Raw genomic sequence first — 17999 nt, 5'->3', positions numbered from 1 at the left:
TAGCAAGCATCATAAAAAGAACTCAAACAGACCTACATATCGCTCACAACAGCATGAGATACAGCTAAGAGATTCACGACTCAAATGTAGAGCAAGTGTTCTAGATGATTTTTCTGTTAAGCAAATGTCATCTGTCTACRTACCAATGCTTGCAATTTGGTTTCTGAGGAAAGAGGTTTGAGGTTGACAACCTGCTTATGGGAAAACTTTCAGATCTTACAMAAAAATGCAAAAAACCTGTGTATTTAGAGTTTTCTGGAAGTTATTGCCAGAAATGAATATGGGGAGGGGGGTCCCTAAAAATTCAAAAAACAAAAACTCAGTACAGGTGGAACACCTGCCTCCTATTTGCTCTGCTCATCTCAACTYGTCAGGAATAGACTGAAGTTAGCAAATGGGACCAGCTCATTTTGTAGCTCATATTTAATCTAACAAGACTGTGCAGAGTATTTCTTGCTTTAAGTTCATGGAAGAGTTTATACATGATTTCAAGGACTATCTGTACAGCAGAAATAGAGTCATATTTTAGTTCATGAAAGAATGTGCTTTGCAGAAGTCCTAGTAAAATTTAAACATGTAAGTCTTAAAGTAGAACGATATAAAAAAATACATACTCACTCTGTCTTACCTCTGGCTCAGGTATGTAAAATCCATTTTCTTGTCAGCACTACCAATTTCAGTTTTTCTTTCCTGTGTTGTGCTGTAGTGTCGTAACAACAGTGGTTTTCATTTACCTCTTCCTGGTTCACTCCACAYCCATTTCTGTGAAAGGGCTGTTATTCCTCGGGGGACCGCAGAAGTATGCAGTACTGAYTAACCATTTTCAGATTCTTCCTAATAAAAAGGTGTTCTATATATAACAATTACCCAGGGTATCAAACACTGATTATAGATGGCACTCATGATAGATCCTGAGGGTTATTAATTTTAACAGGAAAATTGCCCWCCTAAATGGATTTTCATGTCTCTTAGTGTACCGTTTTTCCAGAGTGCTCAAYACTCACCAATACAACCCAAAAGCAAAATGAGTGAGAAGTGCTAAGGACCTCTTAAATCCCAGCTCACTATTATGTTGGTATCTCTTACATGGAGTTAGTTCTTAAAATTAAGGTCCCAGAGTTTAAAAGGCCCTTGAATTCAGTTTTCAACATACGGTTAATTAGTTGCTGCAATAAAGTATATTTGAACTGTACCAGTAAAAAGAAAGCATGATGGGCAGCAGGAGGTTCAAGAGCAGGACCTGGAGACAGCAGGAGAGCAGTAATTCAGAACATTAGGGCTTGYACTGGCACGTCCTGTAATTAGATAGTGGAGCTGTGGGGAAGGGAAGAGTCAACACATTGTAGGGAGAGTTGGTAATGCTAAAAACGTATCCTTAAGACTGGCAGGACAAGCAGGGCGAGCATGCCAGCACAGCGTGCCTCGCGCTATGCCCAAGTAGCAAGGTGTGCTGTTAACAGCCCCTTCTGCAGCATGCTCTGTAGGGGACACGCCACAGCGCCTCTGAGCAGGACGGAAACACGGCGCTGCCACCACGCTCCACCCCGCCATTACCACGACTTGGCCAGAAGCCCTTCCCCCAAAAGCACGATTCTTCAAYGTTTGCTCTCTCTTCACAAAAAAGAGAAAGGGCCTGTTCCCTATTTCTCCACGATAAATAGTACTGTCAAATCTTGGCAGACAATTAGAGTTACAACTACTCTCTCCAAAAACGTGACTGGGATAAATTTGTGCAGAGAAAACTTYTCTTTCAAATGCAACCACCCCACTCTAGTTACAGGAAAGACAAAATGCCAATAGATCTTTCTGTTTCTTTCTGTTTTAGATCATTCTAAAGTACATTATGGATATTCAGCTTTAACATAGATTCATCCAGCAAAACATCCTGTTATCGCAATTCTCCAATCTAAATGCATCTACAGTTCCTTACATACACCAGTGCAGCTCCAAAAGTGAAATACAACAAATGCTCTTTGGATTTACTTTTTAATATAACAATATTAGCCTTTTTTGATAAAATATATACAACAAAAAGTTAACAACAATCTTAATTTAATGACTGAGAACAGTATCATTCCAAATCAGACTTATGGGTACATCTTATTTTTACAGATTTTGCATCAAAACCAACACAATTATAGACAAGGTGGGGAAGCAGGGCATTTTACAGGTTTGTCAATTGTCCAATTTTCTCCATGACACAAAGCAGATAAATATTACGATTTAAATGAGACTGCCATACAAAAGCAGCTGTAAAATGCTACAGGATGAAACAGGTCAGATGCTGGTCACTGAGCATTTTGAGGAAGGAGAATTAGCCCAGAAATTTTGGGACACAGACAAAAGGAGCTGTTGCCTTTTACTAACTTGTGACTAGAGACCAACTCAGCAGGGTTTGTTAGGCTAGTCTCACCTAAAAATATTCCAGCAATMATTTGAAAACCTCTGTGTCTTTTAAGACTCTGTAAAATGTGTGATCTTGGCCACCACAGAAAGAACCAAGAAACTGCAGCAGCTTCATGGCTTCGTGTAAGGTTACAATGCTGTTACACCGGCTAAGGCCTGCCAACCTCAGATCAGCCCCAAAAGCAAAGTTAAAATTCAACAGATTACTACATTATCACAGCTTCCCCTTTAAAGCAAACTTCGCAGGAGATACAAACTGGCATCTCTTGATGCTTAAGCATCAGGACATAAACCAGCAGACAGGTTTAGAAAGAAAGTTCATGTGAATGAACATGAAGGACTGCAAAGGAGAAACACAACAAATAATTCTTCTATCTTGAGATACCCACTGTGCAGACAGCAGTTGTCACTGCAAAACCTGTCCTCCTACCTTCCTAATACCCTCTCCCACCACAGGTCAGGAATGAAACAGAGACTGCAGTGAAAAATCACCCCAGAATTTACTAGTAATTAAACGTTTCCAGAGAATCGGATGATGCAGTTTACAGGCACGTCCCAGGGGAGTTAGGAAGTGAAGCATCTCCTCAGAGCTATTGTTCTAATGTGATTTTCATTCACAGCACATCTACTGCATTGGGCAATAAGATAAGTCTTAGTGGGGGTGAGACAAATAGGAGCAGATGTTTCCTGTTTCTAGCCTGACTTTCATTTGGTTTCTGTCATTGCTGTCGATCCAGTTTAGGAGAAGGGGTGAACTGTGATGCCTAACACTTGTCCCATTGTTTGGGGTTTTGGCAAAATCTGAGGAATAAGGTTGCTCATAGTGTAACAGAAAAACAGCCCATCGAGAAGGCCTATTCCCTCTGTAACTGGCAGCAGGAGAGATTTCAAAAGAAGGTGTATTTACCCTTATCTGGTAACAGACGTTTTACCAGTGAAGCCTGAAGAAAGATTTCTTTCTCAGCCCAACTTGGGATCATCTCTAACATCAAAAGACAACAGGTTCTGCAGTCTAGGCAATTTTATTTCTAATTTTGCTGCATCTAATTTTAAAATCAGGTTAATTTCAGTTTTGAGAAACCATTCCAATTTTCATTTGAAATTTAAAGTCTCTCTACGCTGTATGCTTCAGTGGCAGCCTGTGGCCATGAGTTCTTTACTTAAATTGCAAGCTAAGACCCAGTAGTTTTTCCAATAGTAGTAATTTACAGGTGTTTAACCTATAAGTGTACACTATTAGTGTCCTGCACTTATACACATCCCTGCACATCAAAGCTGGAACTGGGAATTTCTGTAAATTGAAGTGTTTTACAAATCAGTAATGCAATACACTTAATGCTGAAGAAGACTCAGATGTTCAAGCGTCAATTCATAGCTCTTGTTCCAACGTATGGCTGTGATGTAAAAATATAACCTGACTGCTCTGTTTTGATAATGAAAAATATAGTCAGAGTGATCTTTTTCTTACAATACGACCAATTTTGAAATGTGAGTCTCATTCTCTTGAATGGACACAGCAGAAAACCTGAGATTTATGCAGAAAGAAGAGGTGCAGCAATTGGAGTTCTATCCTGTAGGTCTTGGTGCTTTAATGGAGACCATCCTTCCAGCTACTGTGTGTCCCAACTTGCATTCAAATAATTTTCAAGTAATATAAAATACTTTGTTCTTTAAGCCAGGTGACAAAACACAGATCTTTGCTGCTGCTGTTGTAAAAAATAAACATTTGTCTCACTATGCAGAAAAGCCATTTGTTACACAGTTACTTAAACCAACAATTAAGCTCAAGAGACAGAGGCCCACCAATCCCATAGGAAATAAGCTCCTCCCAAAAGACAGCAGCAGACAGTTGCTTCAAATAGATGGATGCTTACAGATCAAAGAGGACTCCAGCAAATTCAAAAGCAGAGGTCAGTCATGCCAATCAGACCACAGAGTGAGATTCTGTTTTATTCTTGCAGGTGCACAGCCTCCTTTGGAGAAAAAGTGTTTGTTTTGACATTTCTGGTAGGACCCATGAATAGATTCAATCCTCTGTATGCAACAGAGAGGCAGTTGTTCAGCTTTCCATTACACATACGTGTAATATGAAGGGGACTGATATACCAGAATACAACATTAATTCCTGTCTCCCTCAGATGCAACTCCTTTTATTGCATTATTTTCTTCAGGGCCTCATATTCCTCTTAGCACCTTTTCAGCCTTGATTTTCAGCACACAGCTTTGTCTCACAGCTGCCTTTACAAGCTGCCGATATTGGGAAAGCTCTTCAGTTTCTCGGGAAAGTCATCTTTGTACAAGACAGGGTCAGCCCGGTGCTCCACCACTTTCAGAGGCATAGTCCCGAAGACAGAGGCAAATTTATTGATGCATTCAGATCTGGTAGAAAGGCAAAGCAATGTAATTAAGAACCCCAACAACTGGGCTGTTTCTCAGCTCCCACACCAAAATAACTAACAGAAAAACAACTCAGTAACCTTCCCTCCTGTTCTTGGAAATACTTCAGCCACGCTGGCTTCTAGTAAATAAAAAGAGAGTCTCACTGCAGAGAGAACTGAAAAGAGGCTGGTGTTCTTTGATTTATCCATTTAATCACAGAGAAGAGCAAGGGGATGCTGGCAGCAGCATATGTGCACATGGAGGTCAAAGCTTCCCTTCTCCCTCCCCCTAGAATTCCAGTCATTCTTAAAGCAATGTACATGCTGTAAACCAGAACAGATTAACTGCCAACATGTCTCTTAAAGGGCCACTGTTGGGTCAATTTGGCTCATAGTAAAGGTTTTGCAAAAAGCAAGCATTTGAGAGAATGGAGTTTCACATAAATGTTTCCTTTTTTTTTTTCCTCAGACTTCTTTGGAATCTCTATTTTTTCCCACAAAAATAAACATACCTCAATGTGTAGGAAGCACTAACTGTACCATAACTTAAAAGTGAAGCTAAAAAAGAACTATAAAATGGAACCAACTGGTTTATTTTCCTTGTCTAAATTAAAAAAAAAAAAAAAAGCAGTAGGGCATCACATCAGCACAAAACACATCAAACCAYGGACAATTCTTTCAGTTTTAATAACCTCAGGTGTCAGTAATGCCGTGGAAGGGAGCAGTGATGTGCTTCAGAAAAAACAGCAAACAGATGTTTAACCTTACACTGCTGCTTTAACTTTTTCACTGAAAGGCAGGGTACCTGTCRCAGCAAGGCACTGAAAAAGGGACTAAACTCACCTCAGCCAGTGCTCAGCTAACGTTAACAAGGAATTTTATAAAACAGCTTTTAAAGCTTCAGATACTGAGAAGCATGGCAACACACTGAGTCCACAAGACATCAATGTGATAGACAGCTACAAGAAAATAGGTCACAATTCTGCTGTTCACAAATGAAGGGATTAGATAAAAAAAAGCAGCGAGTACTTCGACTCAGTGACAGAAGCTCCTGTGCTGCAGGCAGTCCCTGAGCAGGTCTCTTGCTTCCCAACCACTGGGCTCTCTCCCAACCCCTTCTAACGGTTAGGAGGTCACTACAGCTCCAGGATAGTTTTCCTGAACAGACCTGGTCAATCATACCAACTGAGTGTGACAGTTCCGTGATGAGGACTGCTCAGGACTGCCCCAAATACTCTTCTGAAGTATATGGGACARTATACGGATTTCAAAATTAATTCCTCAGCCTCTTGTAGCTCCCTCGGAATTGAAGGACTGAAAAACCCAAAGCCCAGGTTGTTAAAGTGCTACRTCTCTGTGTAGCTGTTTTCAAGCTACAATGGTCATACTTCAGTTATTTTTTTCCTCGGTCTGAAAAAGCAGCAAGAAAATGACTTCACTGCYGGTATTTATATAAAATACTTAATGTCAAGATGATCTCAGGCCAGCTAATGCAGACACCTCATTTTCTGCTGCCTTCTCATCCCCTCATATTTCTTCCTACCTTGACTCCAGCTTCAAATCTTTGCACTAGGAAACAAATAAAAAGGAATTTGGAGCTTAAAAGGGAAGAAACTGTATGCACTGGGAAACAATCTCCAGAACTGGCACAAATACTGTTTGCTCAGAGGAAGCACAGATCTATAAAGGAATCATCAGTCAGGACTGTAACGTACACAAGTAGTGGTTCAGAATCTGCAAAAACRAGATGAACCATCAGAAGGGTAAGTCTTGGGCCCCTGGCACAGAAGTGCTGTCCTGGAGAACAGCACTGGAGCACTTTGCCCGGGAATATTAAGTTGTTTCTSTTGCTCCATTAGATGTCCAACATCAGATACCTTAAAGCCATCTGATTTTCAGATAAAGTCAGACTCTGAAATCATCAGTTGTTTTTCAGAAACATGGCTAACTATAACACAAGTTGTGTGCGCTGGAGAAGGCTTGTGGCAGGAAAAGCACAAAGTCGGTAGGCTAAGAGGTCTGGGAGATCTGGAYGTGAGAAGTTTGCACAGCTGCTGTCCCTCACCAGTTTCTGGTATATAAGGCTTCTGGTCTACTGGTTCAAATCCTGCTTGCGCCAATAATGACTGAAAGACATTGTAATGTAACAGCTGTTTGGTGCCCCGTGTGAAATGAATTAGTTTTCTCAGCCTTCTGCCTGGCGGGCAGGTGTCCACATCATAGCAGACACTGTCACAACCAGAACTAAGTGGCACTCCCAGAGCAAAAGACAGAGCTAAATGGATAATGGAGACAAAATTGACCTCTTCTCTCCAGAGGTTATACTTGGTAAATCAAAGATGAGGTCTTATGAGAAAATAGCTAGACGGAATCCTTCTGTAGCTGAACTTATTCTGGTGATAAGACCGCTCAAGCATACTAGTACAATACCTTTAACCAACAAGCAACCACTTCATTGCTACAGAAATGATAACATGAAAAATGGAAAAGTAAGTATGTTCTAATCATCTGGCTGAGTTAGAGAACTTACTCCTCATGAAATACCAAATTCAAGAATCAGGAAGAGCTTTTTCTGATGAAAAAAGTGTCACATACAAGCCACACAATGTGTTTGAAGGCAAGTTGCCTTCTTCCAAGAATCTCTCCCCCTGCACTGAGCTAAATGACTTGAATTCCAAAGCATCTGTCACTTTAGAGCAATATAAAACAGTAAAGACATCTAGCACATTAAACATTCAAAACTAGGAAGCCAAAAAAACATAGCATGTCATCTTATATGGAGGGTAGGTGTTTTTCTTGGCTGTGTTCACAATTCTGCAAATTCATACTAACAGAGGCATCTTTGCTTCCAAGAATTATTCATTTTTTCCTTGCTCTCCCGACAACATGCAGTTGTGTTCAACAAGGAATTAAATTAGTGTGAACTGAGAAATTGAAAGCCCTGTTGCCCCTGGCACACTGGATCAGCTTTGTGGCCAATCTAGTAGGTTAGAGTCTCTCTTAATCAGCTTTCTATCCCTTCTAACTGAAATATTTTTTGGCAGAGTAACTCTGCACCTGCAGCCTTTGGCCACAGGCTACCAGGTCAGTTTGCTTGTTAAGGGAACGTCTCCCTGTTTTGACTCCAATAAATATTTATTTGCCCCAAAGAATGCACTGCTGTTGACGTTGCTGCAGAAGCAGCTCAGCACTTGGTTAAAATTACTATACGGACAGTTGCTCTCTAAGCTGCATTTTACAGAGTTCTCCATTTTGAGAGCTAGATGTAAAGATGCTAAAGGCAGGAAACTTGTTGCTATTTAAACACTCGCTGTAAATACATGCATTATGAGAGCCTTCTACAACTTCTCCTCTKACCCAACACAAAGGCCTAACCTAAGGCAAGAAGGGATTCTTAGTTCAAAATTTTATTTGGTTAATGTATTTTAATGATCTACTTCAACAACTTTGGAGGCTGACATTTTATTTATTTATCTTGGAGAAGATAGCAAGAAGGACAGCAATGCTTGTTTCCCATGATTCTCTGTAAATATCCTTCAGTACTGGTTGAAAAAAAGAAAATAAAGGCATCCCTTAGGAAAGAGACAGAGTTTGACTGTACCGTGACTCCTTCGTCACTCCTGAGAGTGTCAAAGGGACCAACAAAAATGGTTTGTTACACATCTTTCCAGGACAGATCTCAACAACCAAGATCCTAAACTCTTTTCACTTACAAATAATCATCAGTGGGTTGCCATGCATCTTCGTGCTATTTCTGAACCAGAAACCTAACGCTAAACAGTTATGCATGATCATGACAACCCTGATAAACTATTTGTTTCATAACCAGTAGGTTGATCCCTGGATATCTGGGTCTGTAACTAGCTCAAACTGCCACAATTTCTGAATGCTAAAAAACAAGGAATTGGGCGCTTTGGGAAATTGCGAGTGCACCAACCACTATACAGTTACCTGTATAATTATTCTTTTATGATATGCTAAGGATCACATACTTTTTCCATTCAGATACTCTTCAGGCCCAACAAAAGTTAGCTAGTACGTACATACAAGACGTAAGAGCCTTACTCACTGTTAAGTAAGGAAAATTTGCCCTAGAATTTTCTGTCATTTATGATCTACTTAAAATGAATAGCTAGCTTACAACATTTGGAAAAAGAAACCCTGTTAGATTTTCAACTAAATCCCATAAGCTGAAGGTAGATAGTAAGAGCAACACGGTGTGATCTTGAAAATGAAACCGGAATACACCCAGAAGTATATCCTTACAGTTTTTCTCCTGCACCCWGCTTCTCTCCCAGCACTTACTCCTTTTGCTGGGAAAATAAAAGGAGGTGGATCTGCAGTCAACCTAACACTTCACACACCTATCTCCACTGTTAGAAAATATATGGGAGAAGCAAAGCAACAGTTAAAATATGTTCTCAATAAATTGTAAATGACACTTTACTTTGAGTATACAAAAATTGTTAYAGACACGGAAACATGACCTTTGCCCAGCATCATAGGGCACTCTGGAGCAAATACCGCTTTTTCATCTTCTCTCTTTATAGTGTCTACCTTAATGAGAACCCAGTTTATGACTGAAATTCCTATATATGGTCATAATAAAACTAGTATAATCATAAGAAAATTCAGCTGGGTTCAGGTAGTCCATCCTATAAGCCAGTGCAGAACTGCGAGATATAGTACGTCCTCTTGTACTTCCTTCAGCTAACATTTAAGATCTCCAAAGCTTCCTAGTTTTTCCTTAAGAGGCTTTTCTGTATTTTTTCCCATCTTATGGAGTACTTTTTATATTTGGCTTACATTTTCCTCCTTCTTCTTTTTTTTTTTTCCTTCCCCTCAGTCCTGACTCTTATACACATGGTCTAAATAATTGGTCACCTAATCTTGCCAGTTATATTCTACAAGGCCTGGTGTGACACTTGGTTAACAATTAATCAGCCAAACTGCATGTTTGTGTGTGTACATACATATAGACATACATAAATAACACCCCTACCTACTTACCAATTTTGCATTCATTCATGGAAAACATTTCAATATATAATATCATTTAAGTGGCAAAATACTCATCAATTAATACAGTATTTTAACATTGTATGATGCATGCCTATTTTGTTTTCTATTGTTATGCCTTCTGCTGGTGTCTTCCAGCACTATGGTTATCCTTGCTTACACATCCCATCAAYTCTGTGATTACAAATTATTTTTCCCAAAGCCTGCAAGGAGGATGCAACAGCTTGAGAAGCCTACAGAGAAATGCCTTTGTCAGTCCTAGGTCTTGTGTAAATGCCGTTTAATGACTTAAACATACATTTGTTCTCAAATAGCCCCTTTTCAAACACGGGTCTCAAGCAGCTTTGTAAAAGCGAACAAATTTTCCCTTAYGTTATTTATTCAGAAACTATGGCAGGGGGAAGTTAAGTGTCTTGGTCAAGGTTAGGAAGCTATTTTACTGTAAAACARGGAACAGAACTCATATGCTTACAACTTTCAGTATTTCACTCTAAATACTCACTGCCTTTCCAAATACATACTTCATTCCCAAATTAAATTCTCAAAAAAAAAAAAGGTACCACTGTTAAAAATGTCACATTAAATTGTGCAGGCAAATGCACTTCATTAGCAGAAGTAATGTGCTTCAGAATCTTTGGAGGAAAGACAATGTATAAATTCAATAACATTATCAGTAATTTATATCCATGTTAGTCAAACATTCTTTGGTAAGCTAGGAACTCTGTGGAATAAAAAAANGTCGAAGAAATGATGTGGCTCAGCTTGAATATTGCAACTGGCTGTCATTCAGCTTTGTGTTCATTTGCCAGTGTTGAAGGAGGATGCAGCCCACCTAGCAGGCCTTGTGGGATCTGTATGTATGTGTGTATACATATATATATATGTGTGTGTGTGTATATATATATATACATACATATATATATATATATATATAAAAAAAAAAACTACTATTTGTTACATTTGAGATTTCATGATAAAATGGAAATGTTGTGGTACTGAAAGTACTACTAACATCCTGAATTTCATTTGTTGGTTCTATGTGCTTTATAGTAAAGCCGGTAAAAATAGTACCCTTCAAAGTCCTTCCTTTTAGCAGTACACTTTTCAGTGTCATCCCTTTTAGCGGTCTACTTTTCAGTRTCGTATCACCCTCTGAGAGAATGATTTAGGCTGATCAATTCCATGAGATATTCTTTCAAAATTAGTATTTTACAGAAATATGACTAGTGAGCATTTTTGGTCCTAATTTAATGAGATACAGAATAAGATTCCAGTGATCAGAACAAGGCAATCAGTGGAATAAAGGGTAGTCACTCACCTTTCCACCATGTGTGTCTGGTCCAGTGATAACCCATCGATTGCCGTGCATTCTGGACATTTGAACTTCTTCCGTGGGGTCACCTGCACAAAGGCACGCCAGATATTGTCAAATATCAACAGAAGGGACATTAATCTCCTTGCACAGAGAGCAGCGCAATRCCTCTGAACATGCCTGTAGTGTAAGCTGAGCTCTCTCAAAAGGGGGGGGGGGGTTAAAAAAAAAAAAAAAAAAAGCCACTCCATTCCTCCATTCAGTTCCATCTGGCCTGGCTGACTGCAAATTCACAAGGGCCCAATAAAAACGGCTTGGAGGGGTTTTGCCTTCTGTAACTGAAAAGAAGTGGCGATGACAAGCTCCTTAATTCCTGTTTAATGACTGTTTTCTCACTGCCAAGGTCCCTGTATAAACACCATTTGTTCTTGCAGACATAACAGCGATGAAATATAGCTTCCCATACTTCACCGTAACGTTAATCCAACAGACGCTCTTTTGCTCACTCTAGTTAATAGCTGACTGGCAAACTCTGCAAGACTCTCCCAATCACATGGAGGTGCCAAATTATTCTGCCATGCCTTGTACAGCTCAGAAACTTTTTCAGCAAAAACACACACTTCATCTTCTAAAGATTTTTCTAGGAAATGTAGCCACCAGTCCCAGTAAATGATGATGGACAGATGGGAAAGCGGACCCCGCTAATTGTAGTAATGCCTGGTGGCCTCTAAATCTCATTCCAAGTTGACACACTTGGAAATGAATGTACAGAGTGAATGTCCAGACCTGAAAACGTGTCGAAACATGTCAGGAAATTAATTTGGGGATAAAAAGTTCATTTAAAGCTGATCTTGCAATTAACATTCTTGCAATTAACATTCCTATAAATCAGCTGTTGCCAGTCCATGACAGAGAGAGTTGTGGACAGTTGGCAATTTCTTTCCTCGAGTGATCTCACATAGTTAAAATATATGTATGTGTTGGTGTACCTATATATATATATATATATACATATATATATGCACACATATCTATTCTTCTTCATACTTCATCTAGCTGGTTACAATAAACACTAGAAACATGGGGGGAAGAAAAAGAAACAGTTCTGTGTTCTCATTTGGCATAGAAGTTTTATTAAACTAGGCTTTCCTACTGTGGAAAGAGAATGAGATATCATTCCAGGACTAAATGAGAGAAAAAAGACAACAAAGTAGTATATTCAAATCTACTAAATAAGTTTATATGATGTGTACATCATGTTTTTAAACTCTAGAAAGCTAAACTACAGAAAAGCCCTACCTTAATGACTGATTTGCCAGTGACATTTGCCACCAGAAAATTCATGGCAATATCTTCACAGTTCATATGAGCATCCACCCAGTTCTTGATGTCTCCAGGCATTTTATAGGTGTAAAGGTAGTTAAAATACTGCAGGATAGATGGAAAGAGAGCAAACATAATTTTAAATATAGATGAAGTAACTATAAGACTCTGAATATTTCAGTCACTGAACAGCAGGCAGGTAAGGATGGGCAAACTGTAATCTTACCTTCAGCCATGGATGACTAGCAGACAGGGAGACATTTTTGGGTGCTGAAGGGTGTAACTACTTTCCTGATCAGCAAACAAATTTCTTTTCAATTGATTGTCATCTTTTAAACCTTTAGCTACTAAGCTATACTCATTGCAAAAGCAAAAAGCAATCAATTATACATCCTGCAAATTGACAAAAAAWTTTTTGAAGTTTTATGAATGTAACATTTCTTTTATAGGCAGAGACAAATCAGTTGTTTCCACAGCAACAGAAAGAGAAGGAGGCTTAGGCAGCCTGCAATTGATTCTTGGATTGTTGTAGGAAACTTAATCATGGTGTCACAGTATACTCACTAAGCAATGATAGAATCATACAGCTCCTTAGAAAAGGTTCATGCTGTGTATTAGTAGAGGTTCTTCTGCAGTTCAAGGTGAACTGCRTGCTCTCTGGATGACTGAACCATCTCACTTTCTAAGAATTAAACAAATGACGCTTTGTGCCACCACAGCCTTTTCAGGTGAAACACAAATGCTGTCCAATAAAAGAAATATTTGAATTCTCAAATGAAAACTGATCAGAGATCATAGTGTGACATAAAAGAAAATTGTATCATTCAATAGCAAGATACACTGAACCTTCCCTTTATTTATGATATTACAGTTACCTTGTGATAAAACGCTGCCCCAGTCAGCACCATCGAGACTTCATTGGTCCATTCTGATTCATACTTCCATTTATTCATCTCATGGTCCCAAAGATGGAGGCGACCCGGATATCCAACCAACCTGTCAGGAAACTCGCGCCAAACCTGAAGGGAATGAAACATGACACTGTGCTGACCAGGCCCTCACAGCAAACAAATGCAATTGCGTAGACACAAAAGATCTACATACGAAAGGCAGAAGTACAGTGGTCCAGACTGCAATTCTCACAAGCTCCAATTCTCGAAATCGGATGATGTCTGGAACAAGTATGAAAAAGCCCGAGTTTGCTTTGAAAGGACCCTGCAACTCAGGGAAGCCATACTCCAGAGCAAATAGCCAGTAAAGCAATAGTAACTTTCTTGTTGCAGAGGAATTCAACTGATTACTCAACAAGAATTTAACACTACCTAAAACCAGCATGATTAAAATGGAATTTCTGATGTTAACGTCAGTAGATATGGCTACAGCCTAATTACTTTCACAGCTGGGTTTGGATCTAACCAACCTGTTTACTTTGATAGGAAGGGGCTTAACACAAGCTTATATTTTAATATTTCTGGCATTCTTTATTGGGTGCTTGGATCAATCTACTGCTACATGGCAAACCTCTTTGCCCCTGTCTTGTTCCAGACAGCTGGATACAATCAAGATACCATCCTTGCCACTCTATACATTACTTTGCAGCTGACGACAGGATCAAACACAGTAGACAAGAACAAGGAGAAGGGCATCATTAACACAACCCCAGTTCTCCACACTGCTAGCCACATTAAATAATGGTCAATTTTCTGCAGGAGTTAAAAGGGAGAAAAGGTTATAATTGTTTAGAAGGTTCTAAATGCTGTATACTAACTAAACACATAGTATTTGTTATTACTGATCAAGAACAAAGTTTTATTTATCCACATTATTCACACAGACTAATTACTCATTTTTTTTTCCTTTTTTTAATCCCAGTATCTGTTATATTTATTGGAAGCACATGAGTCTTGACTCTCAAACACATTATGTTAGTAACAAGTGTTTTTGCTTCAAGTTGGTAGTGTATAAATAAATTGGAACAGTTACTTATGACCAAATTCCATTGTGCATACAAGGTCAATGATGAAAAATCTTATAACTCCCTGAGGGCTACTTCATAAGCAAAACTTTTTTTCTCTGTACAGAAGGCAAAGAAATCCTAGAGCAAAGACCAGATTAAGCCATAGTAAAGTATTATAYAGAATTCCATGACACTGAAAACCTCACTTTGTCCATACTTTCCTTAGAGTACTTCCCATGTGCCAGTAAATTTCAATTAAGAGACCCAGACTATAASGACTCTGTGCAAGTATTTGGTCGAAGTAAGCATGATAAAACAATAAGCATTAATTTACCACTTCTGTATCTACAGTTCTATGATTTTGCATTACTGTATATCTTTTCATCTACAGATCTCAACACATTTTATTGCTGTCAGTTAATATAGTTTCAGAATCCCATGATGAGAGTCATTACTATTTCAAACGTACAGATGAGGAAAATCTCATCTGCCAAAAAATCATACAGGAAACAAGAATGAGAACCAGATCTTCTGACTCTCAGATTTACACTTTATCCAGAAATCAATCTTTCTAGACAGTTTCAGCACAGTAATGCTTGGATAGTATTTAAATAGGGCAACTGTCTAACAGAGGGCTTCTGAAAGCAGAGATGATTTGGAACTTAAGAAGTAGAATTCAAAGGATGCTGTCACAAATTGATGCCATCAGCTAATTAAATATACATTTCTGTAAAACCAGTGAAGGCATGGGATAACTAGTTCAATTTGTCATAAATGTCATAAACATTAATAAAGTACAAAAGGACAAACAAACCTGTTCCAAATTTTTTTTCCTCATCTTCTAGGACTTAAAAAATGAGTAATTAAATTGCAATTTTTTAAACTTGACTATTAAAATATCCATCTCCCAGCTGCTGCAACACACTGCAACATAAGCTACAGAGGCTCAACAAAAGATATGATAGAACATGGCAACCTGCAACGTAGCGAGCTAAGAATTCTTGCAGCAGGAATGACACGCATATTGAAGGCAGCTGAAGGAGAGATTAAACTCAGCTAACTGCTTCCCAAGGGAGCTCAGGGTCCTCGTAACACAGAAAGGTCGATTCATTCTTTCTAGTTTTCATTCTCAATGAGATCTTCCAAGAGTCCAAATGACACAAAATAGAAGCCAATTGTAATGTATGTTAACAATACAGATTTCTTTGTATCACTGTAAGGTTCAGCACTACTGTGCTTCTGGCCTGTCAGTCTGATGCATCTAAAACATAGTGTTTTTAAAAAAATTCCYTTTAAAAGGAATGATATCAAAGTCAATGAAAACCTTAGTTTCCTCATAATGTTCATCACTACCTCATTCAATGGTAATTCCTGGCAAGTCTCCAAAGAGCTGCCTCTAGCTCACTGCCATACAAATATTTTGTGCCAAAATTAATATATACAGCTACTGTTTATAGAGAAGCATTCAGAATAGCAGCTGTGGTAATGCTCCCTATACTACTCTCCATTTTGCACTACAGCTCATTCACTTATTAGATGGTTGCCTACAATTTATTAGTCTGCTAGGAATACGTTCTGGCTTAGTCAGTGATCTTATTAGCTTTTTCAGACTAAAAAAGGATGGCTTGAGTTAATACTGGTAAGGGACACATCCAAGGAAAAACATATTGCCAAGTCTGTAGGGGGTATATTCCTTTGACTCTGCAAGATACACTGAAGATAAATATTTTTGAATCAACCACTCCTCACATGAAAAGTCTAACAAAAGAAGTTCTGACTTGGTAGCTCTTGTGAAAGACATTAAGAGAAAAAGATTATCTTTGTTTCCAAGTCTAAGGGAAGCCTAAGAGATTTTGTAAGGCTCTGAGTGCCTTTTTTAGAAGAATTCTTACATATTAATTCCAACTGTTAAAAATGTATTTTTGACAATCCTTTAAGGAGGAATAATATAACTATTTGCTTACAAAAGAAGACTTCTCCATGGGTAATTGCTGGCCACAGTCAAAGCTCATTCTTCAAATCAAAAAACTACCTTGCAAATTACGTGCACGTAAAGCATTGCTTATTTTTGTGGTCTTTGTCCTTACGTTTTGCTTTGTTTTTTAATAATAATACAAGACATCCCTTGGAGGACCAGGGGAGAATTAAGTGTGGCTGTGACTGTGGGAAGAGAAAAAATGTAGTAATTGACTGTGTTTTCTTTAATTCATAGGGGAGAGCCAAAGTGTTTCATTTTTACAACACTGCCATGGTCGTTTYGGTAACACTGATTATTTTTCTGCTTATGAAAATTTCAAATTGTCTATGATTAGACAGTTCCTGAAGCTGCAGTGTAATTACTGACACAGTCTAGTACATTTCATGCATAAATTTTGGAAGAAATAGTGGAAAAAGAAGTGCTTCTCCATGCTTTCAGCTACATGGAGAACAGGCTATAGTAGCTTGTTTGACGGCACGGAGAAATAGAACATAACAGTTCAGGCTAGGAAGTAAAGAGAACTGCAGACAAACAAGACTTGAGGGTATTTCAGGTAGGCTGTGTGTTTCAGTATGTCACTTAAGAAGAAAAAGAGCTTTGAAAATGGCCAGCAGTTACCCATGGAGAAATCTTCTTTTGGTAAGAAACAGCTATATTTTTCCTCCTTAAAAGAAAGTCAAAAGTACATTTTTACCAGTCAGAATTAATATACAAGAATTCTTCTAAAGAAGGCACTCAGAGTCTTGCAATGATTTTAGCCTAGTGGAATAAATATGCAATTCATCAGAGAGGGGATGTTTTTTACTCTTAAGGAATGTCAGAGAAATGAAGCACTGAAAACTGAGCTTTGAGAAAGAATAAGAACCATCTATTATAAGCAGGCAAAATGTTTCCAATAGAAAAAGCACAAACTTAGCAAGGCACTCAATTATTTTTTTCTATGAACACAGAACACGCAGTGTGAAAGATTTCAGAGGCAACAATTCTAATTTATTTTTATTATTGTTGTAATAAAAATAATTTATCATTGTACATAATAAGAAGTCTTCATTAAATTCATGTTTGGAAACCATTATCTCCGTTTTTCAGATTGACAGAAATGCAAAGCAATCTGGCCTGAGGCCAGCTGAAACTCAGAGGTGGGAAGACTGGAATGTACGCTCCAGTCTCTTTTTGAAATACCAAACACTTCCTGAACAGCCAATGGTTCTGCTTTGTTAACATTATAATAATCCAAGTATGTGCTCCTTTTCTTGAATGTCTCTCATACTGTGAACAGCAGAGATTGTTAAGTGGGGAAAAGGTGTCTTTCCTTAAAAGTTTCATTTATTATTGTCCATAGTGCCTCAATTCACCTCTGTGATTTCGTCATGTAACTTACAGAAATCCTCTTTTTCAAAAGTCATAATGTCATGATTATTCTTACGCTACCTTAATACAGCAGCACACAGGGACTATTTTTCTGCTTGCTCCAATAGATTTATGCTATGTAATAAATCACTGTACCATAATAGTTCACTCTTAACAAGTAAAAAATGTCTGACACTTTGAGTGTTACTATAATTTTTTATGGCTGAAAGTGTACAGAGATCAAAGTTTCCTGGTTTTTTTAGGCTTGATCTATAC

At 38.4% G+C, this 17999-nt stretch overlaps 1 protein-coding gene across 1 annotated transcript in view; it reads right to left on the bottom strand.

The window, feature by feature from the left end:
* Window positions 1–1799: 1799 nt before the first annotated feature.
* EXT2 (exostosin glycosyltransferase 2) overlaps window positions 1800–17999 on the bottom strand; it is an 82592-nt gene continuing 66392 nt past the window's right edge. The window contains exons 11-14 of the mRNA XM_085321897.1: window positions 13314–13457; window positions 12415–12543; window positions 11122–11204; window positions 1800–4785 (exon numbers count right to left, since the gene is read on the bottom strand). Coding sequence (XP_085178023.1) covers window positions 4647–4785; window positions 11122–11204; window positions 12415–12543; window positions 13314–13457 — 495 coding nt within the window. The 3' untranslated portion in view covers window positions 1800–4646. The remainder of the gene's footprint in view (window positions 4786–11121; window positions 11205–12414; window positions 12544–13313; window positions 13458–17999) is intronic.

This window comes from Rhea americana, unplaced genomic scaffold, assembly GCF_003343005.1.
Source record: "Rhea americana isolate MKP2758 unplaced genomic scaffold, rheAme1 scaffold_72, whole genome shotgun sequence".
Classification (NCBI taxonomy): domain Eukaryota; kingdom Metazoa; phylum Chordata; class Aves; order Rheiformes; family Rheidae; genus Rhea; species Rhea americana.
The sequence above is the reverse complement of the archived record's forward strand: the minus strand, read 5'-3'. Positions and strand labels throughout refer to the sequence as shown.